Source organism: Tribolium castaneum, chromosome 9, assembly GCF_031307605.1.
Source record: "Tribolium castaneum strain GA2 chromosome 9, icTriCast1.1, whole genome shotgun sequence".
Taxonomy (NCBI): Eukaryota; Metazoa; Arthropoda; class Insecta; order Coleoptera; family Tenebrionidae; genus Tribolium; species Tribolium castaneum.
In genome coordinates, this window is record NC_087402.1 from 3,104,778 (window position 1) to 3,129,313 (window position 24,536).

General features: G+C 35.4%; 3 protein-coding genes across 5 annotated transcripts; 2 read left to right on the forward strand and 1 right to left on the reverse strand.

The window, feature by feature from the left end:
• Positions 1-24: 24 nt before the first annotated feature.
• Positions 25-4,165, forward strand: me31B (maternal expression at 31B). Of its 2 annotated transcripts, none has more exons than XM_015979037.2 (6): positions 25-159; positions 582-756; positions 811-892; positions 1,124-1,292; positions 2,078-2,634; positions 2,684-4,165. In XM_015979037.2, exons 2-6 carry the CDS (start codon positions 704-706, stop codon positions 3,146-3,148), a joined length of 1,326 nt encoding a protein of 441 aa, XP_015834523.1. In that variant the 5' UTR covers positions 25-159; positions 582-703; the 3' UTR covers positions 3,149-4,165. The 2 variants fall into 2 exon arrangements, with proteins under 2 accessions (XP_015834523.1, XP_015834522.1); XM_015979036.2 differs by having other exon boundaries at positions 113-297.
• A 49-nt stretch (positions 4,166-4,214) lies between these two features.
• Positions 4,215-23,314, reverse strand: Trim9 (Tripartite motif containing 9). Of its 2 annotated transcripts, XM_015979032.2 has the most exons (9): positions 22,317-23,314; positions 8,008-8,103; positions 7,069-7,302; positions 6,866-7,019; positions 6,643-6,675; positions 6,283-6,422; positions 6,096-6,234; positions 5,793-6,017; positions 4,215-5,743 (listed from the first exon to the last, which is right to left on the reverse strand). In XM_015979032.2, the coding sequence occupies exons 1-9, from the start codon at positions 23,055-23,057 to the stop codon at positions 5,451-5,453; spliced, it is 2,055 nt and encodes a 684-aa protein (XP_015834518.1). In that variant the 5' UTR covers positions 23,058-23,314; the 3' UTR covers positions 4,215-5,450. The 2 variants fall into 2 exon arrangements, with proteins under 2 accessions (XP_015834518.1, XP_974556.1); XM_969463.4 differs by lacking the exon at positions 6,643-6,675 and having other exon boundaries at positions 22,317-23,312.
• LOC103312606 (hypothetical protein) lies at positions 15,610-16,894 on the forward strand. The gene is made up of 2 exons (XM_008193650.3): positions 15,610-15,865; positions 16,327-16,894. Exon 2 carries the CDS (start codon positions 16,354-16,356, stop codon positions 16,786-16,788), a length of 435 nt encoding a protein of 144 aa, XP_008191872.1. The 5' UTR covers positions 15,610-15,865; positions 16,327-16,353; the 3' UTR covers positions 16,789-16,894.
• Positions 23,315-24,536: the final 1,222 nt, after the last annotated feature.

The window sequence follows — 24,536 nt, forward strand, 5'->3', positions numbered from 1 at the left end:
CATAAAAAAATTGTATTTTTTGGCCAAAAATTTCAAAAATTCTTTGATTTTTTCCGATTGTTTCTCGCGCCATCTCACGGGTTGTCCTTTGGTTAGCGGAGCATCCTGGCATTGCAGATTCGCGGCCATTGTTAATTGCTGAAAGTCATTTTCCTTTTGGTGAGTAAAGCGTCCATATCAGTGGTAAAAGTTATTCGAAAAGAGCGATTTGATGCAAAAATCACACATTATGAGCAATGTCTGAGTATTTCCCAGGGTGTCTCGACGGTATTCCTTAAATTCTTTGTCCAGAATCAGGTAAATTTGCGTCGTTGTGCAATAATTTATGTGTAGTCGACGGTGCACTGTACACAAGAATCAGTAGCCATTTTAATTAGAAATCTGAATCCTGTTTATTTGTTGCAATCGTCGAACTTTTGGCCGTTTTTGAGGGTTTTATTTCCGTATCGCCAGTGAATGTTCATGACCTGGCTATTATTGACACTGCAACAATTACGGGATGTTCTATTTTTGTGGTTATATCTATTCCGTATTGACCTTAAATTTTCTGCGTCATTGATGTTTAAACTGGGATTTTGCAGATTATTATCGTTCCTGTGAGGGATCTTAGGAACTGTACTTATCCTACACATTGTAGAGGAAGAAGATTTGGGTTTTATAAACCCTATTTTTTAATACACTTGCAATAGTATTTTCTACAATTATGATGACGGACACATTGAATTCGAACCATGTGATGGCTTTGTCAGGCAAAGTGTAAGTTGTTTGCTTATCATTAAGAATGTGCGGTGACGAACCGCTTCCTTGCAGTGATATTGACACCAAAATGGATGACATGGGATGGAAAGCCAAACTGAAGATTCCACCCAAGGATAGGAGAATACAGACCAGTGTAAGTTAAAACTCACTGCTTTGTACGTTCACGGTCACTTGGAAGGCTTTGGGTCACTTGCATGTCTAAACCGGGAATAATATTCAAAGCTTTCCATTATTAACATGATGACACTATGGATTCCCCTTCATTTTTCTTATAAATGATAACGTCTTGCCTGATTTCATGCATTTCTTTCACCATTCGTGCAAAAAAGGTGTTACCGTTATTTTATCAAGTATTTGTTACTAGGATGTGACTGATACCAGGGGAAATGAATTTGAAGAATTCTGCTTGAAGAGAGAATTATTAATGGGTATTTTTGAAAAAGGGTGGGAGAAACCGTCTCCTATCCAAGAAGCTTCTATTCCAATTGCGTTATCTGGCAAGGATATTCTTGCAAGGGCAAAAAATGGCACAGGTATGTTTTTTACTCAATGTTTAGTGCATATTTAGTAAGCCTGTTCTGTTACTCAATAATTGGATGGGGGGACAAATATGCAAAACTAATGGCTTGATTTTTGCTAATAGTCATATTTATTTTTGAATATGACGCAAAAAATCACATACAGTAATTTGCGCTTATGAAATACCAGCTCGAATAAGTGGGCGCTATAAATCAGTCAAGCTACTTTATTTGGTAATTTAGTTCGCAGAATTGAGCTTTTTTGTACAAAATTTTTTTAACAATCAAGTCAATAATAAAACGTTCTCTTTTTTGTAATTCTGATTGTACTTTCTTAATTTACTAATTTACTTGTGATGTCAAAAAATACGTGTTATTATTAAACTGTCCTATTCTAAAAAACACGCGATGTAAAAAATTAATTTGTGTTTTTTTTTATATTTTCTTTCACTACATAAGCGGTAGTTCGAACCGAGACACAGACAAACACCAGAAATGTTAAAATCATCGTTATTTGTTCACTGCCTATTGTAAATTGGGTGACCTTGTTTACTTGTATTCGTTATGTACTCGAAATACATTACCTCTCTAGCTCACTTGTGTTTGTTTGCTTATCTTTTTTGGATGTAATACTGTTTATTGCATTTATCATTATACATATATCATATCAGATATACCAAAAACTGGAAATTAGTTACAAATCAATATTTTTATAATAAAAAAAGACAAAGAAGAGGGCCAAACTTTTACAGACATAATCTAAAAATTGGCTGTCAATTATTGAATGCTTTGGTCTTCAGGTAAAACCGGTGCGTACAGTATTCCCGTGTTGGAACAGATCGATCCCAAGAAAGACTGCATTCAAGCACTGATCATAGTGCCTACACGAGAGCTCGCGCTTCAAACGTCACAAATTTGCATTGAGCTCGCTAAGCACTTGGACGTGCGCGTGATGGTAACGACCGGTGGAACAAATTTAAGAGATGACATAATGCGCATCTACCAGAAAGTACAAGTTATTATAGCAACGCCTGGCCGCATCCTCGATCTGATGGAAAAGGGTGTCGCCGTAATGGACCAGTGCAAGATTCTAGTTTTAGACGAAGCCGACAAGCTTCTCTCACAAGACTTCAAGGGGATGCTCGACACTGTGATAAAGAACTTACCGCAAGAGAGACAAATACTGTTGTTCTCCGCCACGTTTCCTCTCACAGTTGAGCAGTTTATGCGAAAACATCTCCGAGATCCGTACGAGATCAATCTCATGGAGGAGCTCACTCTTAAAGGTGTCACGCAATACTATGCGTTCGTTCAAGAACGTCAGAAAGTACACTGTTTAAATACTCTGTTTTCAAAGGTTGGGCTCTTGGTATTTTGGTTTATTTTTTCTGACAGTTTTTTTCTAGTTACAAATAAACCAAAGCATAATATTCTGCAATTCCACGCAACGTGTCGAATTGTTGGCGAAGAAAATCACCGAACTTGGTTATTGCTGCTACTACATTCACGCCAAGATGGCTCAAGCGCATCGCAACAGAGTATTCCATGATTTTCGAGCTGGTCTCTGCCGAAATCTAGTCTGTTCTGATCTGTTTACAAGAGGTATCGATGTGCAAGCCGTCAACGTCGTCATCAATTTCGACTTCCCGAAAATGGCAGAGACGTATCTGCACCGTATCGGTAGATCTGGAAGATTTGGGCACTTGGGCATTGCCATCAACTTGATTACTTACGATGATCGATTCGCGCTTCATCGCATTGAACAAGAGTTGGGAACGGAGATCAAGCCGATCCCGAAAGTGATCGATCCCAAGTTGTACGTGGCCAAGTTAATAGACGACGAAGATACTCCAGAAGACAACGCCAAGTAACGCGGTGTGTTACGAAATATCACTGATAACTGTAAATATTAAACAACGTACTTTCCGAAGAATTAAATTTCTGTTGAAGACTTTTTTATACTAAAAAAGGGTGATATACTGATTTATTTAAGAGATTCTGCACTACTACGTAACTTATCACAGTGATTCTACATTTGGGGCCTAAGCTTTAAATCGCATAAGTTGTTACCCGTGTGCATTTAAAGCTGCAAAATTCTACAGTCACTATTTTACAACGCCATGAAATTCGTTACTTACCATCCGAATCTCCGCGAATTTGATGGCCGCGTAAAACCGCACTGTGATACGTTCGAGTCGTCGGTGCAGATCTAGTTCTTAAACTATAAGTTGAACAGTGTGAACTTTGATAGTGAAAAACTAAAATGTGTTAAAACTGAGAAAAGACTCCTAAGTGTGCTAATAATGTGACTTGGGTTCAGGGAACGAGAAGAAAGAAGAGGAGTGATAGTGCTCCAACAATTTTTCCGAGGAGATTCTTATTACGATTCGGTGGGGCCTCCGAATTGTGACGTGTTCAAGCATTGCGAAAAAGGCCCAAAATTCTGTTTGGGGGATGTCCAAAATTATCCTAGAATTGTTTATTACCGAATCTTCCGCAAATTGATTCTTTAACACCGAATTTTAAAGACTTGTTTTTCATTTTTACTAAGGGGGGGTTATTTATGACGTCGTTGTGCTAAATGTTTGCAAAAATTTTATTGTCTTGCTTTATATACGGTCTTATTTATTTTTTTACTATTGGGTAACAGATTTTTGCATACATTTAACATTGATATTTTGTTAAAAAATAATAAAAAACGTGAGGGGTGTTTCACTAAATTTGTGTTAGGATTATTCTATTTTAAGTTATCTAAAGGTACAGTATTAATACTTGCAGTGGTCTTTATAAAAATAGTCGCCCTATTGTGGTTGTTAATCAAGTTTGTTACTTTATATCAATATTGTTGCTGTAAATTTTTTTCAAAAAATAAATGCCCTTCACACACAGCTGTGTTTTATTAAAACTCGGGGAATTTACGGGAAATAAAAGTGCCTCTTCGGTTTTCGCCGCTTTATTATACAAATGTATATACAAGTGTAAGTGATAACACTAATAAGTTTTAGTACTTTTTCCATAAATAAGTAATTCTATTAACAAATAAGTTACGATGGCAAGAAATCAGAAAAACACAAGATTTGAGCGCTGGTCATTTATAATTTAATTCCGACTAGAACATATTTTACAACTCAAAGTTGACAAAACCGAAAGAAATACACTAATTTATCAATAATTAATAATTCTTTAAAACAAGAAACATTCCATACAGTGAAATATCAGTCTTACAGATTAGCATTACAAGTCTCCCCTTATACAAATACTGAAAATTATATTGGAGTTATGATGTTTAACACTCGTAATGGACCTGCTAACCACAACTCGTCGAAATTTGCAACATTTCCACAAACAAATGTGTTTTTGGAATACAAGGAATGAAAACTGGCTTAGCATAACAAATTACATTAGTGGTTAACGGGTCTACTACGAAGATTAACTGTTTTTAGTGTGACGAAAACATCAATCATTTATTGATTATTAAGATACGAAAGGGAAATAATGTACCTTATGATATGTACTTTACAACACTAAACTTGTATAAATTCGTTCAGTTCTAGTATAATTATTTAAATTATTAACATAATATATGCAAAGTCTCAACGGTGCAAGGACGCAACATTATAGATACTTAAATATACTAGCTCAAACTTTAAACGTCTTACATTTATTTATATAAATTAGTTTATAAGATACACCTAATGAACATTAATGGAGAATATTATTCACGTGGCGGTCGTAATAGTTACTTCGTTCTAGCACTGTTGGGACAGATGGAAAGTGATAATTTGAGAAACTAATTACAAGCTATAATACTAAAAGTTTAATATATAGCTAGCAGTTAAGTTGCTTAGTGGAAGATATACAGGGTGTAACACCAATTTAAACCCACCAAAATGTCATGCGTTGAAAATACCTAGTCTGGTTTTCGCTAAATATCAGTTCTGAGGATTAACTTCTAACTTATTCGTAATCTTTAGGGCACTTTGCTGTGTCACTTGTCACAAGTCTACTAAAAAATTAAGGCAAGTTTTTGTTCAGTTGCTTCCAAAATGATAGATATGCCAAATTCAGCACCATTGTGCTGATATTATTAATTATTTGTTTTAAAAAAAATATCATCGTAAAAACGCTCTCGAATTGTGTCTTAGTATACGTTTATGATTATTGTGCGTCAGTTCAAGTTTCTTCGCAGTCGGATGGCGGATCTAGGGCCGTGTGTAAGGTGACGCTAACCCCCCGATTAATACTAACAGCTGGATAAAACACCCCGTACAGATCCCTAAAAGCGACCGCTCCTTGCGGTTCTTCATTAACGAAAAATGACAAAACGTGGTGATTCAAATCTAAAAGTACGCCCACTGTTGATCCCGCCGTTATCCCACCCTCGACCCTTTGTTCGTGCCCTCCAGCGTGTTGGAACCACGACCGTTGGCGATCTATGTACATGGCCCAACCTTTATCGTCTTTACCTGCAAGGTTTTCGTTATTTTTGGGGCAAAAACCGCCGGAATCTCCTACCTAACATCTTATCCCTAGTCACGTCTATTCTCGCAATACCGAACGCAGGGTCAGTGTCAGCATCGTACTTGTCTATAGTGAATTCCCAGTAGTGCACCCCGCGGCTGAATCCGACACTACCTAGCGCCACTCTGTGCTCCCAACCCTCGCCGGTTACCGTGGCACTGTCTTCGGAATACTGGAGGCCCGGGCCCGACAAAATCGGGTCGAACGTAAACCAAGCAACTGCAACAAACACGTGTTTCTACAACTGCAGTAAACTAACTAAAAATGTGAAGTGCAATTTCGTAATAACGCATTTACCTTCAGCCGTCTGTAGCCCAATAAGTTCGCTATATTCCCCTTCACCTGAACTATTAAACGCCTTGACTCTTGCATTATACATGCAGTGGAAATGAAGCCCGTCTACTGTGCATATTGTTTCAGTCCCGCAGTAGACTTCCTAAAAACAAAAATTGAAATTTCCTGAAAATTTCATCGCAAAACCCACCCTAAAATCACCGCCGTTCCCATCGTCCAATTCTAAAACGTAACCCTCGACGTGACTTTGAGCTGGAGGCTGCCACGCCACTGTGACCGAGTTATTTTCAGCACTGCATTCTTCGGGTATGATTGTTGGTGCAGTCGGAGCTAGACAACAAGCAAAAATTTAAAAAACGGAATATCTCCACCGACTATTTTTTAATAACAGTTATGAAACCACAAGCAAGACATTCCTTTTTTTCGTATTTTTAATAAAAAACTACTGAGATGAACAATCGCAAACCTCATTCTTTTAACTGTAAATATCTGTTATAAAATAATACAACTTTATTACGAAAAAGTAAATAAATGTTTTTCATGCATTTACCTGCAGGCATTCTTTCTTCTCCATCAATGTACGCTGAGCAAATAATGCAGATTCATTTACAACAGGAAGGTTAATTAGAAAATGTGTAATTAAAAATTTTGCGCCCTAACAAGTTAAAATCGGACCCAAAAAAAGGAAGCAAAAAGCGCAAGGAATTAATTAATAATCAATTACCGAAGAGACCGAAGCTGTAAGAAGATTGAATTAAGACTTTTAGACTTACGTTTCATTTGAATAAAGTTGAGCTGATCAATCGCTCTGAGGACGGACTTATCGTCTAAAGTGAGATCGAAATGAGGCGAGACCCGCGGAGCTGTCCATTCCTTGTGCCAGGAATGGTCGGTGTTTGCCACTCGGCTGATTAGCATTGAGCCGACCTGAAGCATAAAGTACATGAGTAAAAAATTACAAAAAAAAAGAGATCACCTGAAGAAACGCTGAACTATCTGTTTCCTTTAGAGCTTCGATGCAGAACTGGAGTAAAGCCGTAGTTTGCTGTAATCTACTTGTGCAGGTAGTGACTTGTTCCTTTAAAGCTCGAACCCTTAGCTCCTTATCTTGGCGAATGCATTCGAGTAGTTGAGCGCGTCTGTGGTGAATGGCTTCGATTAATGCATCGCATTGAGCTGATACCATTGCCTCGAACTCCTCGCAGTTCTCCTGTAAACAACAATTAGGTTTTTCGGCTCAAAACGGAACCAATTAGCAGACGACCAATTTTATTCTCAATGTGAGTGTTCCGATTCGAGTTATATTTAATTAAAGGCTCTATTGATCGAGAACTCGGTTGAAACTTTCATCGTTTGTGCTGCCAATATCAGTCCCATATTAAAAAAGTCATTTTAGAATGCGAGTGGCGTTTATGTGATTGTGTTTGGTTTCACTTTGCTGAAACTTTTCCAATCTTATGGAAATTTCAAAGAGTTAGTTAACACGCCTAATGTGTGCAATATTTGGATTTTTACAAATGGAACGCCAGGAATTAGCAAACTCCACACTACTGTTTGAAAGTTTCATTTAATGTTCCCAATTTACATGAAATTTCGCTTCCATCTGGGGCGCAATCGACTGGATCTGAATGTGAAGTTGTACGTGAAATAGGAACTATATTGTTATTCCGTGTATTATTAGCAGCGGTTTCAGCACCTGTCATTGGAAAGGTACAGTTGGTAAAAATAATGCCACTTGAATCAAACCATTGCTTAAACAGCGGAAAAAATGTTTCCGAAGCTGTAGCAGTGTCAACTTGTCGCCCAAATCCCTTCGCACAAAAGGCAATAAACAGAGACAACGGATTGGGCAAAAACAAACAAATGGTTCGAGATTACATAGTGAAGTTACGGGTCAGCGGGTGGAGTTACTTACATTAACTTTATCGCTCATTCCCTTGAGACGCTGGATGAATTCTGTCGTTGATCGGGCTCGCTCAGACAGTTGTTGCAAGTTATGAGATAATTCAGTCTGAAAAAACACAAACAAAGCGATCATCATATGCAACTGGAACACGGCCCTAACAGGAGGAATTTACAATATTGCAATACGTTTGATTTCACGCTCAATTGATATAACAAATCTGGCTCGTGCTTGCTCTACTGACTGTTCCATAAACATTTTCGGGAAATGCTCTGTAACACCAGGGCCGGATTACCCATTAGGCTACCTAGGCTGCAGCCTAGGGGCGCCAGCAAACACAAGTTGAAAAAAAACATTAACAACTTAAAATAAAATAAAACTTTAAATTAAACACAAAATCTTTAAAAGTTGAAGTGTCTCTTACATTTTGCTAATTGTAAAATGTAAAAATACATTTAGCAATTGTAAAAACCATTGTTAATGATTTCAATGTGTTTGATAAAAATAAGATATCAAGTTACTGATGCCTAAACAACCCTAAACATGCCTTGTTTAATTTCTTGATATAAAATCAGTTGAAATGCATTTTTGAAGGAAAGTAGGTTTACTATAAGTAAAGAAACATGACGAATTAAGTTGTCTACGATCGTTTTTGAGTTAAAATTAATAAAAAAATATTCATAATCAACACTAAACCGAAATTTGGATAATAAAGAGCTTGTGAGTTAGTTGGGCAGAGAAAACAGTGAAACTGGTTTCCAAATTCTGTATAATATACAAGGTGAGTCTTTTAAAAATATTTTTTACCATATTTCAAAAACTAGTAATCACACAGAAATCAATTAATGCTATTAAATACCTACTTAAAAAAATTTTTAATGATTCCTCACAATTAAAATTAATTACATAATTAAAAATATTAATATTCACGAACTGGAATTTTGTAATTTCTGCTGTCATTCTAAATCGACGCTTATTTAGATAGTGCATTGAGCAGAAACTTCTTAAGAAAATCGTTGCCAGTCTTAAAATTACGCTTTTTCATTTTTTTTGTTTTTGTTTAATTAATTAAATGTTGAGGTTAGCGACACTTTTTGACATACTTTTTTCATAAACCAACATTTAAGCATCGCTTCTTTTTAGAATCACATAAAATATAATTTTTTACCATTTAGTTTAATTAGAAGAAAATGTAGAAAAATTCTGAAACAATTTACATGCATAGAGAACTGTGTAATTATTAGTTTTTCATATACTGTAAAACATACCTAGTAGTGATAAAGTTGGTATTAGGTGCTCAAAAATTTAAATTCAAGCAGCTTCTTATGTTAGAAGATGTATAGAAACAAAATGGTATACCAACTTATTTTTTTAATAAGTTAAATTTAGAAATTTAGAATGCGCCCAGAAAAATATACGGAGTTCCAGAACTACAATTTGCCCCTCTAGTATCAGTTCTTTACCAAAATTTATCAGTTACAATAAAAATCGTTAAAAATTTAAAAGGACATTTTAAACTTATTTAGTTTTGTGTAAAAGGAGTTTTTTCAGTTAATAATTAATTTATGTTATTAATAAATATTCTTGTATGAAATGTCGTAAAATTCGATTTTAGAGTAGCTAGGGAGACTTAAGTGTTCTGTTTTTATATTCGTTATTTCAGATTTTTTCTTTAATTTTATTATGTTATTTACTATTCCATACATGTGTTTACCTTATTTAAAAAACTACATAATACAAAAAACAATAAATCATTTAGAATTAAAGATTTGTAAAAAGGTGTAGAAGGCTCCCACAATCCGACCCTGGTAACACCATCACGCAAAGATTTTAGAGCAGCATCCAGTATTTTCCGATTTTGTTGTTTGTTGCGGCATCAAAATATTAATTTTTGTTTGTTGTTAAAAACCCCGTCAGTTGTTTGATCACAGTCATAATTAATATTGATTAGAGCAGTAACAATGTTTGAAACGGGTTATTATCGCTCCAAAATAGACAAAACATTGGGGTGATGTAGGATATTAATGATTACAGTATTATAATCCCTTCACCCGGAAGCGCAGCGCAAGAGAGAATCGGCTAATTATCCTGCCAAAAGAGAAATCCCACTTTTTCAAACAGCCTAATCCCAGTCAGATTTTCCAGTACTGTGTACGTTAAGTCTTAATCAACTCAAATTTTTGCAAATATGATACGCCGGAATGCGATTGTTGTGCCTGAATAGATTTACAAATGATGTAGCAAATTTTAAATGAAACTTTTTGCCGGGCTATAAATTTGTCTCCTTCAAGCGTATTGGGGTGTTTCTATGACGACACAAGACCTACACAAATGCTTGAAGCACTGCAGTAATGTCTTGTGCGCCTCACGCGAATACAGATTAGCAGTGCATGATTATTAAATTAAAAATCGTTTTATTTTAATTTTTCTAATATAAATGCAAAGAGGAAAGGCGTGAATTGGCGCGGTGTTAATACCATTAGAGGCCAATTTCAAAAAATTAAATCAATGTTGATTTTAGAACAGTATCGGCGCCTCCATAATTGCATTATTTTTTCATTAAAATTACGACGCAATCAACTAAAACCCCATAAACCCCTTGAGCATTCCTTTAATGTGTAAGTCTGGCCAACTGTTTTATTAAATTGAGCAGCAAAACGTCACCTCCGTTGAATTTGTACTCTTGGTTATTGAATTTTCATTACGAGCGCGAGCGCTAAATTTAATCGGGCGGTTAAGATGTTACGAGGAAATTAACAAAAAGAGCAGACGATTCTAAAACACTGCACTGTGGGTGGAATGCAGGGGATTCTTCCGATATTAGATGTGAAATATTTTTCGTTGTTTGTCCGGTCAGCTTTATTAAATTTTTCGTTTTGATCGCACATTGCGGTCATTAAAATTACGATTATTACAATTAACAAGGTTGTTAAATGCGGTAATTTATTTTTTTGTGTTCTTGCTCGCCTTGCTAATTCTGGAAAAACAAAACAAGGAGGTAAGGACTGCATAATGGAGTTATTTCGTAGTGGTGAGGAAAACTCCACATAAACCTCGACGATAAATTCGTTTGAAAGTTTTCCTTGTTCGCCGAGTTATCCATCTCCAAGGCCATTTAATTGTTTCGAAAATAAATCAAATCCAAAACAAGAAGTAGATAGTTCGTCTCTATTCCGGTCATGGAGACCCTTCTTCGTTTTATTCGATCATGACTAGAATGCTGGAGCGGCAGCGACTCTGTTTTAAATCGGAACATGTTTGGGGGAAATTTAGTTTTTTACATTAGGCCGTTTTATTAATTATTTTCACACGTATTTTACGGCCAGAATTCGCGTTCGCACGATCTCTGACTTTTTTTAATATTAATTAAAAACTGTTTTCAAGTTTGTGTTATAATTAATTAGTGCAGTTCAATGCACTTGGAATTTTTAAAAACGAATTACTAATAGAAAAATGGTGTTAAAAAGTTGATAAATCTCTAAAAGAGAGCTGTGAATCAATTAGGAGTTTCATGATGTTCACTGATTGTCCATCACTGACGGAAGTATCAGCCGGAAGTGATGTATTGCTTTAATAAAGTGACAGCTGGGGAAACGAAAGGCGCCGCGACGGCCGTCTGCACGATAGGATTGAAATCGATTTATGCGATTATGGAGCTGAAAATAAAGACGAACGGACGTCTTAAAAAATAAGCAAAACGACATAAATTCGAACACTGAATGTTTATAAAGTATCGAAGTTTTGTAGAGAAAATCGGTAATTTTTCTCCCGATTTTTTGGCACAATTCCTAAATAATTACCCACCTTAGTAGGTTCATTTTGATTGAATTAAAATGCATCTTGGAAGAGCGTACTTAATGAACATCGAATATTTTACCAGTCAGTGCTTTCAAAGGGTGTCACTTCTTGTTCTCGCATCCAAAGCGAGTGCCCTATTTCGTGTAATTAAACGCTATGATGCATTACAGACACCTAATTGCCATACGATTAATGGAATTATGGAATCGCGAATTAGACGAGGAAATTATGAACTGCTATTCTTGTACCTATGATACGAAAACGGCGCTTTATATCAATTAGAAGCTCATGTAGTACACGAAGTAATGACTCACTATTGTGGTCGACTAGCATTTCACATTAATTTTGGTTAAATATAAACCGACCTCGAAAGTAGAAAAGGCGAAGTAATTAAAAAAATAGCAAACTAATAAAAACACAAGATAGCTACTACTTAACTTACGGAAACTAACGGCTAATTCTAATCGAGTTTTCGAGGAAATATTTATTTTCAATTAGCATTTTGATTAGATTTTGGTATTTTCCATAAACTGTGCAGAGAAGAGTCAATAGTGGGTTACTTCTGACATAAGATGCAACCAAAAATACTAATTGCACTTACCACTTGATTTTAAAACATTAATTGGATCAACACTGTTTTTTTAACTGTCAAGACAAACTTGACACTACCAGATAATGGTTGCCTATTTATATAAATTCAGAAATATTTTGTACTTCTTTTTTTCTTGAATAAAAGAAGATTTAGGAAATCCATTGCAAACATAATATTCCGATTGTTTGCTAACTGAAGCCCCATAAATCGACTTCCTTTTCCGACTGCGGTATTTAAATTTGCCAAATCAATACAAATTTATGATCGGCTATATTCATGAAGGGAACATCATAATATTTAAATGCAAGTAGCGCTTTTTCATCCGTGTCTAGGACCATCTCCCGCTTCATTAACAGGTAATTTCCATTCCATGAACGCTTTCGTCGTCTCGACGGTGGTAACTAGGTTACGCTCTGCTAGTTTGGCAGGTAATTGCATCGTCGCATAACCTGCACAAACTCCAATCAGTGATAGGCCAAAAAACCCACTCACTCTGGATTAGTAAAAACGAATTTTAACGCAAGTGCCGAAAGTAGCAAACATAGAACCTTCCCTAAATTGATTTCTTTAAATTGAGACTTCAGTATAATTTTTCGGAACTGTTCTATTATCCGTTCACGATTGTTTTAAATTCTCAGCAGGCGTAGATATATTTTTCTTAGGTTGGCCTCAGGTCCTGTCAGGTACTGTCTTCATGACGTTGTCTTGTCAAAAATTCGTTGTCACTTCTACTACTTATTAATTTAAAATGTCGAAAATAATTTTTGTTGATAAGAAAGTGTGCATCAAAAGACGTTTTGAAGAATGCAAGAAAGACAGACCCGACTTTTTTAACTAATGATAATGAGTAGAATAACAATAAAAACGTATTTAATTATTTATTTAAAAAACGAAGCAAACTGACAACAGTCCTTGGTTGTCATCAATTATAACCCAAAATAAATTTCTAATGACAACTCACAGTACTGCCAAATAAAATGTCAGATTTTCATAGGTAGTCCGAATTTAAAACAATCGTGAACGGTGTTTAATAAAAAATTATGCCAGCAACGTCGGAAGTTAATGAAGTCTGTTCCCGAAGTAAATTTTTGTGCGTAATTCAGCCACGAAGAACCTCTTAGCTTCCCTTCTTGGTTTTTACATTTTGAAAGTTTAATTGAATGCTCGCTTACGGCGTCTTTAGGAAAAAACAACAAAGGTAAAGTAGAGGGTAACTGAGCATTAGACAAGATCCCCAGCCCTCTTAAAACGCTATCTCGAATCAAGCTTATTACACAAACCCGCGTCCTGTTTTCGTCGAATTAATATGCAATAAGAGATAATTAAAAACAAAAATGAAAACGCTTAAGAACCAGATCACCAACTGATCCAAACCTGATTGGATTGTACGCATCAATGGGCTGGTAACCCCTAAGCAACTTCTAAGAGTAGAGAGATGAAAGGACAAACGGGGGAAATATTATTCAGAGCACCCCTCTCCTATTCATATAAGTAAATTTCATGCCCCCTTTAGCACCGAATCTGAACCAAAAACAACGTAAAAATTATTTTCCGCAGAAGTTGCGATAAATCCCACATGCTCACTTTCATTTATTGACACTTCTTGCTACAGACGAGTAAAACTTCCCCTAAACATGCTTGCGGAAAGCATATTCCCATGCGGCAATCTGAAGCCCCGATAAAGCAGCAAAATTCAGACCTGCCGCCCCAACTCGTATGATTTCACTTTTATATTCCAACACAAAAGGGTTTTTATCCGGGATCCTGTGTCTCGGCATAACATAAGTTTTTCAACTAGCAACCGGAAATTACGTTTTTTAATCACATTTTGATACGCGAGGATCAATCTTCAAGTGTCTGACGCTGTCATAAATCATAAACAACTTATAAATACAAGAAAAACTTGATAAGTCATCGCAATTTTTAAAGCAAAAATTCAGTCTGCTTGATGGATGAATAATTTCTCCGCTCTCACCCCAGTTTTTTACAAACAAAAGTAATAAAAATCAATAACAAGCATTAATTATGGCCGTGGTACTTACACTTTTTGTTGCCTAATACATTTATAAAGACCAGGCGCTAAAAGCCAAATTGTGTTCTTTATTGTAAACCGAATTATTAAATTATGATACCAAATTTTCATCTCTAGCTGCAATTTACGAACGATTTTTTTCGCAATTTTCCTAATGAGAAATAAAAAATAATGAAAATGGGCATAGTCTTGTAAAAAACATTGTTTCAATAATGTTTCAAATTATATTTTCCCCTCTATTTGATTAGAAATGTGTACAGTCAGATTTTGGAACCCCCAGGCTTTGATACAAAAAAACTGAGTCATAAAGTTTCCTTTTAAGTTAATTAAACTACATAATCATGTACTTTGTAACTTATCAATGAAAAAAAGTCCTGACTTCAGGATCAGATTTACAATTAGAACGTTTACCATTATTTAGAAGAACAAAGGACGGAACAAATGTGGCTTGAAATTGACACGTTTCTATTTGTCTTCACAAATATCCTCGAAAAGCCAACAAATGATAACATTATCAATGACCAAGCAATAACTCATCCATTTCCTCAAGCTTGTTGGGACAACTGGCGTTCTTTTATTAACTTGCCCAAAAGTATTTTCATCGATTTTTTAATAATCGATGATGATAAGACAAAGCACGCATGAACAACTAATGCGTGACGAAATTTGATAACCACTCACGCATCAGACAAAGCTAGTAGCTTTTGCGGTGAAATGAAACAGCTTCACAAAAATCACTCGGAGTTTTTATTTTAAAAATTTCTCTTGTGATCAATGAGATAAAAATGTGTGCATAGCTCTCGAACAACTCAACCATATCACAAAGAAAAGCTCGTTTGAATATACAAACAGAAGAAGCTGGTGCAGCTTAACTATTGCAGTATAAAATTTTCAGAACACACTTTCGCTTGTTTATTCCACAAAGAAGTGCACGTGGCGTTTGGTTATTAGCGGTATGGTTTATTACGAGAGGCTGACGATTTACAAGCGGGGAACGCTGAAACGATTCTTCAAAAATACCCAAACAAACTTAAAATACATACATTTATTTGATATGATTGTCTTATTTATATTTAACTTGAACTTCAAAAATAACTGGCGTTACAGTACAATTCATTTTATTTTTAGTAAGTGATACTAAATGATGAAAATGCGTTAACAGTATTGGCTGCGGTCCCAAAGTCTCTCGCCAAGTGCCAACATCATATTCATTCTGATCCAGATTTTTAGTTCGATTGCTCAAGTTTCACCGACAGTGCGTTACTGCATCCGTAATTAATGCACTATTATAACAAAAAATCAATACAAACTAAAATAAGTATTCGTAACTGTGATTATTATTGTAAGACAGCCGCTAAAGTTCCTTGTACAAGTTATAAATAATCCATGAATGAATAAACGAAGACATGACGTAAGGCAGCAGTTAAAAGTGAACCAACTATTCATAGGTAAGTTACCATTATTATAAAAAATACGCGTCCAATAATACAGTAGCTTATCGAGTGGAACATTTATAAATATACTGTCTACTGCACAAAAATCAATACCCTGTAAATTCAGACCCTCGATCCTGGCACAAAATTACTTTTCGAGACTATCATACTTATTCAACAAACTGGCTAAGAGGGTAACTCCCCAATTACACTAACGCCCAAAAATGTGATTATGTAGGGACCTGAAGAAATGATAACTTCCCAATTATCCAAGTTTCAAGTATGCGTTACATGCTTTTAACCTGTCGTCCCCGCTCGCTTTAGAAAGGCATTAATAACCACCCCCGATTTTCGCCCAAAGCAATCACTCCGCCGTACTTGAAATTCTTGTCCCTTCATATTTTAACGAAGCCAATTATTTCTAACGCCGTTATCACCAAACAAACAAGATAAGCGATAAAACAATGATTTTACAGTTGTGGCCGTAGCGTTGGTGAAAAACCATGGATTTCTTGTCCGACTACGACGAACAACTGTCAGCCAACGACACGTACGATATTAATTTCGGTAAGCGAATTCAACGAACAGGGAAAATCTTCTCGTACACCTTCTGGAGGACGGAAATCGAAGGCGAGATATTCTGGAGTGTGCAAGGTAATAAGCCGGATGGCTCGGCCTGGATTGTGACAAAGTATTTCGGGGCTCGGGAAGAAGGCAAGCGATATCAACAGGAAATCATTCTGCATCACCCGGTCGAGAAAAAAATCAAAATGTTTTACATGGCTTCGTGTAGTGAGGGCATGAACTGTATCAAGATCTCCAAGCAGATCATACACCACTTCAAGACTTCCGACAACAGTTTCCATTTTGAGTTTAGGTTGCTGAAACTGAAGCGGAGGCCGTACCCCAGAAGGATGCTGTTCGAGGACAGCGAATAGATGTGTTATTTATAATTTTTATACAATTCACACTCAAACAAGTGTGAGCAGATTTTTCTATGTGATTAAATATTGTTTTAATTAAAACCCTATCTCCAATTACAAAGTGTTTAACATGAACAACTAACTCCCCCGAATTCCTTTTGTTCAACTCGGTATGGAAATTGGACAAAAGTGTGCACAACCTTTGTGGAAATAATATATTTCCGCAATTGCGGTATAATTATCACTTTACCGAAACTTGTGAATCCATAACACTGACCTTTGGATAATTTAATGGAAAACTGAAGCCTAAGCGTTCTAGAATAATGAAAATCCATCGCAACGTGGTAAAGATAGCACCACATCAAAGCTTTATAACCCCAGCCGAGCACAATTGATTTTCAATTTGAAATATATGAAAGTTCCTCGGCATAAACCTGCCGGAATTAACAAATAAATTCGACAAAAAAATTGCTCCAACTCGATGGGGAATGCATTTTTTCGTGCACTATCTAGTTTTGATTAAGATGATAAAGTCGCAATAAATTTCGCAACGTTCGTTCTAATTTTAAAACAAGGAAATATTAACGATAAAGCGTTGAAATAACCAGTGGTACCCTACCACAGGCGCAGATACAGGTCAGCTCTGAAGAGGTAGGTAGGTATTTCGATATTTTTACACGGCAACAACCGGTTACCAATGTCGGTGGTAAAATGACTTCGGCCTTTCTTGTATGCGTATAGAACACGGAAACATGCAACAGGAATACGTATGTGCATAATTAAAATAATAAACGACGAACTAGATTTGAAAGACGTGGTAAAATTAAGTTTTTAGCGCATAATTAACAGTTAGGAGAGCTGGTAACAATTTCTTTGCTACTTATCGCTGAATTTATAAAAAAAATCGCTAATAAATTGGTCCCACCACTACTATTTCCTAGGTAGTGCGTAAATGGTCGATTTATTTTGGTTGGCGGCAGAACTGGTGCCAACTTTTCCATTATTTTAGGTACATTCGCTATTCAAGTCAACAAGCATACGACACCTGGTGTACAATTTAAAAGTAAAGTCTGTAAACTTTAACAAAATTTGTACTTAATTAAAAATTGTCAAAATTTCAAATTATAACATCTAGTTATAAATATAGGTATACTAAGTATAACCCAAGGACATAATTTACTAATTAGATTACCTAATAATACGTAAAGGAGAATTGAAGAACACTACCAAGTTTTAATATGGGAAGAAATTGAATTAATTTAATGTAGTTACTAAACATATTACTAAGAGGAGAGCTAATGCAAGCTCCTTGAATTTTTAGCAGTGGTTGTTACGTACTGCACCCCCTGCAAAGGGGGGTGAAAAGTGAGCTATTATAAAGTAAATGAACAATAAGAGAGAGTGAGTTTTTGGGGATAGTGTTTCCCGAACAGGAAAACATTGGGTTTATTTTCTATTTTAAATAATAATAAGTCTACGTATCGAATTGTACTTTGACAAAAGTAAATATTTAAATCATTGTCTTGAGTGATACCGAAAATAAATACGAATCTCTAGCTAGTACAATCAATTTTTTTCCCAGCGTGGGTTAGATAAATCCGTAACAAATTGAAACGTTAACTTATTTTCTGATTTTCCAACTGCCACGTTTTGGCATCTCACGAAATTGTGCGATAAATTAGTTTTAGACTAATATCAAATGTGCGTGACTTAGATGAAGCGTGACACAATAATATGACACTAAGTAAGTGATTATAGATTACAGGCATTAATTGGTCTCCTTTCTCGTTAATTATTAGTCATTGTTACAAAAATATCGTTAAACAAAAATACGAATAAACAAAATCACATTTTTACAATTTCGCAATGTAATACTACAAACTTTTAAAGTTAAGTAATAGCAGAGACTGTAATAGTTATTTAATTCAAGACATTCAAATGCAAACTTGCATGTTATACCGTTATTAAGGAATAATTCGTAGAATATATGGAAGAAAAAATCGATTGACTGGACTAGATAAAAATTATAATTCCTGGGGAATTCCCACAAAAAACTCAATCACTGACAGCCAGTTTCGTAACAATTGTCAAAGTGATGATTTATTAGAACACTCATCTTTATCACAAAATAATGTGTTGACTTATTTATTTACACAATATCCAGTAATTTAACTTATTTTGAAAGCTGACTTTGTCATTGAACCGATCATTAGCCCGGAAATGTTGGAACTTGTACGAAAACAATTATACAATTCACCAATAATTCGCCAACCCTTGCCAACTTTGAGTTCAACATGCTTTTGGCATGAATGCAAATTATTATGGGAATATTATTTGGCTCTTTGCCGGGACCCAACAGCGACTTTTGTTCGGAACAAGACGTAGTAAAAATTTCAATTGTCCAATTAAAAAAAAAAAAACATTATAAAAGGGAATTGATATTTGTATTATTTATTGCTATAATCAAATGACCTTTTGCGAAATAACTACCCGTGAGACAACTCTGCTTTCTAATGGCATTGCAAAATAGGAAAACAAATCGAACTCTATTATGATAAAGTATGTTATACAAAAAATCTCTAATCGAGTAAAAAATAAATTATTGGTCAAAACGATATTTTATACTTCGATATTGTTCAAAATTTTTAAGGAATTGCAGTGAGACATTAAAAACCAGTTTTGGGGAAATTGTTACACCGAAAAATTGTTAAAATTGCCAGTTTAATAAAGTGAGAGACATATTTTATATTTTATCCCAAGTGTATACATATTAGGTATAACTTATGATTGTCTTTTTTTGCAAAAATAAAGACAAACCCTGTCCCTTGAATTATACTGTTATAAGTACAATTTAATTTGAAAAACTGCACTACCGCAATTTTTGTTTCAATTAAATGGATCACACACAATATTTTTTATTCAGCCTCTAACACAAAAAATAATTATGATTAGGTATCTAACATAGAACTATTATACCTTCAAGGAGGTGAATTTTTTTTTTTTTTAAACTCGTTCTAGTATACTTTTATGGACTTTTATATGCTTTTACATCCCTCTAGAGTTGTTAAAAGTCCAAAAAAAGTCCATATGTTCGATTTTTTTATGTTTGATTTTTTCAATTTTCGTCGCAATTTTTGTCGATTTTGGGTACCCGGAACATTTGTTGAGCAATAGGTCCGGAACTATCAGAGATAACCCTATGAAGTTTATTATCGTTGGAAAGCTCTTTGAATTATCAATTTAAAAAAAAAAATTATTGTTCTCCGAATAATAGTTTTTGAGCAAATTGCAGATAAATGCAAAAATTGGTAAAATTTTAAAAAATTCATAACTAAAAAACTATTGGGAACTTGGCAATTTTTTCGATGCCAATCGATTCCCCGGATCATTTTGCATAGGTAAGGATCAAAACAGTTCCACTTTTTCGAATAGTTTAGTCGTAATTAGGAAAATAAAAAAAATTAAAAAAAAGTTAACACCCCCCCCTTCAAAATGGTCAATTTTAAAAGTGTCTCAGAATCGAATAAAACTTATTCTACCTTATAGATTTTGATGTGCTCTTTACGATGGAAAAAAGAATTTTCTCCTAGCTCTTTTAGTTTAGCCGTAATCGGCGATTGAAAATTGAAAAATTTTTTGCGAGATATCGCCTTGAGTCCTATGCCATTTTGTAGAGTTTTTTATTCCGGTTGTCCTCGATTTTTCCGTTTCTCAATAACTCTAATAGTTTCGCCGTAATTGGCGGTTGAAAATTGAAAAAAAGTGAAAATAGAAACCTTTTTTTGCGTTTTTCTCGGAAACTGTAAGACTTAGAGCAACGAACAAAAAACCATCTGATAGCGCTTAATTTTCTCTATTTATTCGATTAAACCCGGAGCCGCTCCGGGCAACGGTTCCGGCTACAGAGGCGATCAAAGTTTTTCACTAAAAAAATTCATAAAAAAAAAACTAAAAGTCGTAGAGCATTGCGGTTTGTTCGATTGAATTCTACGGCTCATTTTACATATTATATCAATTTTTCACAAAAATTAAAAATTTTAAATTTTTTGCCTAAATTTAGGGTAGCCATTTGTCATAGTGGAAAATTTTATCCAACAAAAAAATTCATAACTCAAAAACTAAAAGTCATAGAGCAATGCGGTTTGTTCCATTGAATTCAGCGGTTCATTTTCTGTATTATACGAACTTTTCATGAGATTTAAAAATTTTATTTTTTTTGCTAAAATTTCCTGAGTAGTAACACTTATCTTCAAGAAAGTGAAAAAATTATTTTTTTTTTAATTCGTTCTATCATATTTTTTCGTATTTATATATGCCTTTACAACTCTCTAGAGTTGTTAAAAGTCCAAAAAAAGTCTATATGTTCGATTTTTCGATGTTTGATTTTTTCAATTTTCGTCGCAATTTTTGTCGATTTTGGGTACCCGGAACATTTGTTGAGCAATAGCTTCGGAACTATCAAAGATAACCCCATGAAGTTTATTATCGTTGGAAAGCTCTTTAAATTATCTATTTTTTTTTAAAAAAGATTATTGTTCTCCGACTAATAGTTTTCGAGCAAATTGCTGCTAAATGCAAAAATTGGTAAAATTTTAAAAAATTCATAACTAAAAAACTATTGGGAATTTGGCAATTTTCTTGATGCCAATCGATTCCCCGGATCATTTTGCATAGGTATGGATCAAAACAGGTCTCCTTTTTCAAATAGTTTAGTCGTAATTGAGAAAATAAAAAAAAAGTTAACAACTTTTTAAAACAAGTTAAAATGGTCAATTTTAAAAGTGTCTCAGAATCGAATAAAACTTATCCTATCTTATAGATTTTGATGTGCTCTTTACGATGGAAAAAAGAGTTTTCTCCTAGCTCTTTTAGTGTGGCCGTAATCGGCGATTGAAAATTGAAAAAAAGTGAAAATGGAAACATTTTTTTGCGTTTTTCTCGGAAACTGTAAGACTTAGAGCAACGAACAAAAAACCATCTGATAGCGCTTAATTTTCTCTGTTTTTAATAAGAATTGTAATAATAATAAATATTCCTTTAAAACATTTCAAATTATACTTTATTTCCTATTATTGATAGATATGATATAACTACGTAATTTTTACCGATTCAGAAAAGTATTGGCATTAAAAAAAACTAAAAGTGATTTGAAAAACATTTTAAGTTAGAGATTTCAAGAAATCATTCGGACCCCAACACAAAACTTGGACAAATCCGGACGGAAGGCATCCCTATATACTTTGGAAAGAGTACAAGCATTTGTTATGACGACAATCAATAAATTTTGAGTAATTTATTTAAGATACGCTTAAAATGATTGTAAGTTCTTTTTTTTTCAACTCTTTCTTCAAGTGCGGTGCAACCAGACACCCTTATTCCCTATTTAATCATGTTTGCTGTTCCACGCTAATGTATATTTTAGTAGAACATTGTAAAATGAACAAAACCCAAGTGAGATAATTGGATTCCTATGGGTTTTCTTTTCCCGGCGTAATCTTTTGTTCCTTTGACCGTCTCCAAGGCAAACAAAACGTAAAAACTACCTTTTGAGTCTTGCACATGACGGCAAGCGCTTGGACATCATGGGAAGCATGTCTCGAGTCCATCAAACACAAAGCACAGACACCAATCTTGCACACTAAGCAGTACATGTTCAGATTTTCGTCGGAATGCTCCGTGCATTTATCATCCCTATTCCTGAGCATCGTCCCCGAGCAGCGCTTCGGTTCCGCGAGCACATGCTTGGCCAAGGGCCCCCTCGCCGGATGGCAGGACTCGCGGCAAGTCTCGCAGTAAAGCACCTCGCATTGTTCGCACATCACCGTGGCTTCCCTCGCCGGCTCCGTCTCGCACATCTGACATTTCAGCGTCAGATTCCTGACCTCGCTGTACCGCTCGACGATCGCCTGCATGACGCGGTACTTGGGCAGGTTGTGGGCGCCGTTCTCGTCGAAGTACACCAGCTTGTGGCACAGGGGGCAGGCGAGGCTCAGGGCGCTGGGGAACAGGCCGCCGCTGGGGGTGCCCACGTAGCTGTTGGGGCGCGAGGTGCACACCACGCCGCTGTCCGTCTCGCTCAGGATGGACAGCTTGTCGCTCTCCTGGTAGTCCCCGGAGCTGCCGGAGGCCACGCTCTCGGCGTTCTCGGCGCCGGCGGCGCCATGGCTCTGGGCGGGCTGCTGCAGGTGCACGGCGCAGCTGAGGCACAGAGCGTGGAAGCACGGCAGCAGGACGGGGTTGGTGTAGAACTGTTTGCACGACGGACAACGCAACTCCTCCTCCATCGCACGCAACTCACCAAACTCCACTGACGGCACACACCGGCGGGTTTGAAACACGCGGCGAACGGGACACGGAAACGGACGAAAGCCGGCGAGGGTTTGGCCTGGTGCTGCTGCTGTTATTGTTGGCGGCAGATGGAGATGGATGGGAGGGTTGAGGTCGACGACATATTTTTTACTTCGATTTTGTGCTTTTTGGTTTGTTTCGTACGGATTTTGCGGTCAAGCACGAGAGGACAACCTGAATGCAGCGGCCGACAGCGCAATTTTCAAGCGTTACTTACATACATCATTTTAAATTACACTTTAGTACCATGTAAAATGATAAATGTTACTTCTAGCGTCTTAAAAAATAAAGCAGAATCCCAAAAATTTCGCTGTTTTTCTTATTTGTTCAATTAATCACGCATTTAATTGTAGATTAACTTAATGACGCTTCTATAAACCGACCCCTAATATCCTACAAAAAGCACAGATTTTTATGTACCCCCAAAAAAGTACCACTGTTGTTATTTCTGGACCAAGAGGTGAGAGCACTTGACTAAAAGTTGTCCTTTTTTTTAAATAAATGCTAACTTGAGTTAGCTGTACGTATTACCTACCCCTAAAACTAGAGCTGTCAGAAAAAAGCAGTTTTGAAACCAGCGACCAACAATTAAGAAACAAAAAAATATGAGGACTGTAAACTAGTGGTTAGATTTCTTCAAAAACTTGTGACTGTTTTGTAAAAATGACACCACAATAGAATGCGCATATTTGAAATTTATTGAATAAAAATTTGTAAATTGTAACCCAAAGATTAATAAATATGTCTTTGTGGGTACTTATAATTTTAGGCGGAAATTATCAGGAAAAATTCGTTTGTTTAGAAAGTTGGTAAACAGTAACAGTAGCTTCGTTACACATGCGACCACAACATATTTGTTTGTTTTTGTCTTTTATAAACCGTGGATTAAACTCACTTTTACATTTTAACTTAAAAAATTATAGTTATTTATGTAGGACAAGTCTATTAAAAGTACATTTTTACTGAATCGGTATACTAATCACACGCAAACTAAAATGCTTCATTGTTTTCTCTTTGTGTGTTATTTAGTTCCTTATAATCGAAATTACAAAAATTTTTAGTTATGTGTCGGTTTGTTAAAATACTATTTAAATAAATTAAAAAAATAAGCCCCAAAAATTGTTTATCCAAAAAATCTTACAATATTTTTGTGAATAAAACACTATATTTTGAGCATTTTGTTAGTCATGATGTTTTTAGATTTTAGTTTTTAAAATAATTGTATCTCATTGTCAAAAATAATACTACAACGAAAAATACAATTTCTGAACGTAAAAAAACTTTCTAAACATAAAATACAATCAAAAATTCTTTCTCAGCAAATTTTATTTAAAAATACATACATTACCATTATTTTACCTAGCGTTTATTAGTATCCATTTTTAATACATTTTTTCGGTCTATCAACATTTTTA

What these genes read in the sequence shown, in the direction of transcription:
- me31B (XM_015979037.2), top strand. Translation starts at nt 704, where the DNA reads ATGATGACGGACACATTGAATTCGAACCATGTGATGGCTTTGTCAGGC. An exon ending in ATAGGAGAATACAGACCAGT is followed by an intron (nt 893 to 1,123) that starts GTAAGTTAAAAC and finishes ATTTGTTACTAG; the next exon opens with GATGTGACTGATACCAGGGG. An exon ending in TAAATACTCTGTTTTCAAAG is followed by an intron (nt 2,635 to 2,683) that starts GTTGGGCTCTTG and finishes GTTTTTTTCTAG; the next exon opens with TTACAAATAAACCAAAGCAT.
- LOC103312606 (XM_008193650.3), top strand. Translation starts at nt 16,354, where the DNA reads ATGGATTTCTTGTCCGACTACGACGAACAACTGTCAGCCAACGACACG.
- Trim9 (XM_015979032.2), bottom strand. Translation starts at nt 23,057, where the DNA reads ATGGAGGAGGAGTTGCGTTGTCCGTCGTGCAAACAGTTCTACACCAAC. An exon ending in AGAAGAAAGAATGCCTGCAG is followed by an intron (nt 6,423 to 6,642) that starts GTAAATGCATGA and finishes CTTGTTGTCTAG; the next exon opens with CTCCGACTGCACCAACAATC. An exon ending in GACTAGGGATAAGATGTTAG is followed by an intron (nt 5,744 to 5,792) that starts GTAGGAGATTCC and finishes AAAACCTTGCAG; the next exon opens with GTAAAGACGATAAAGGTTGG.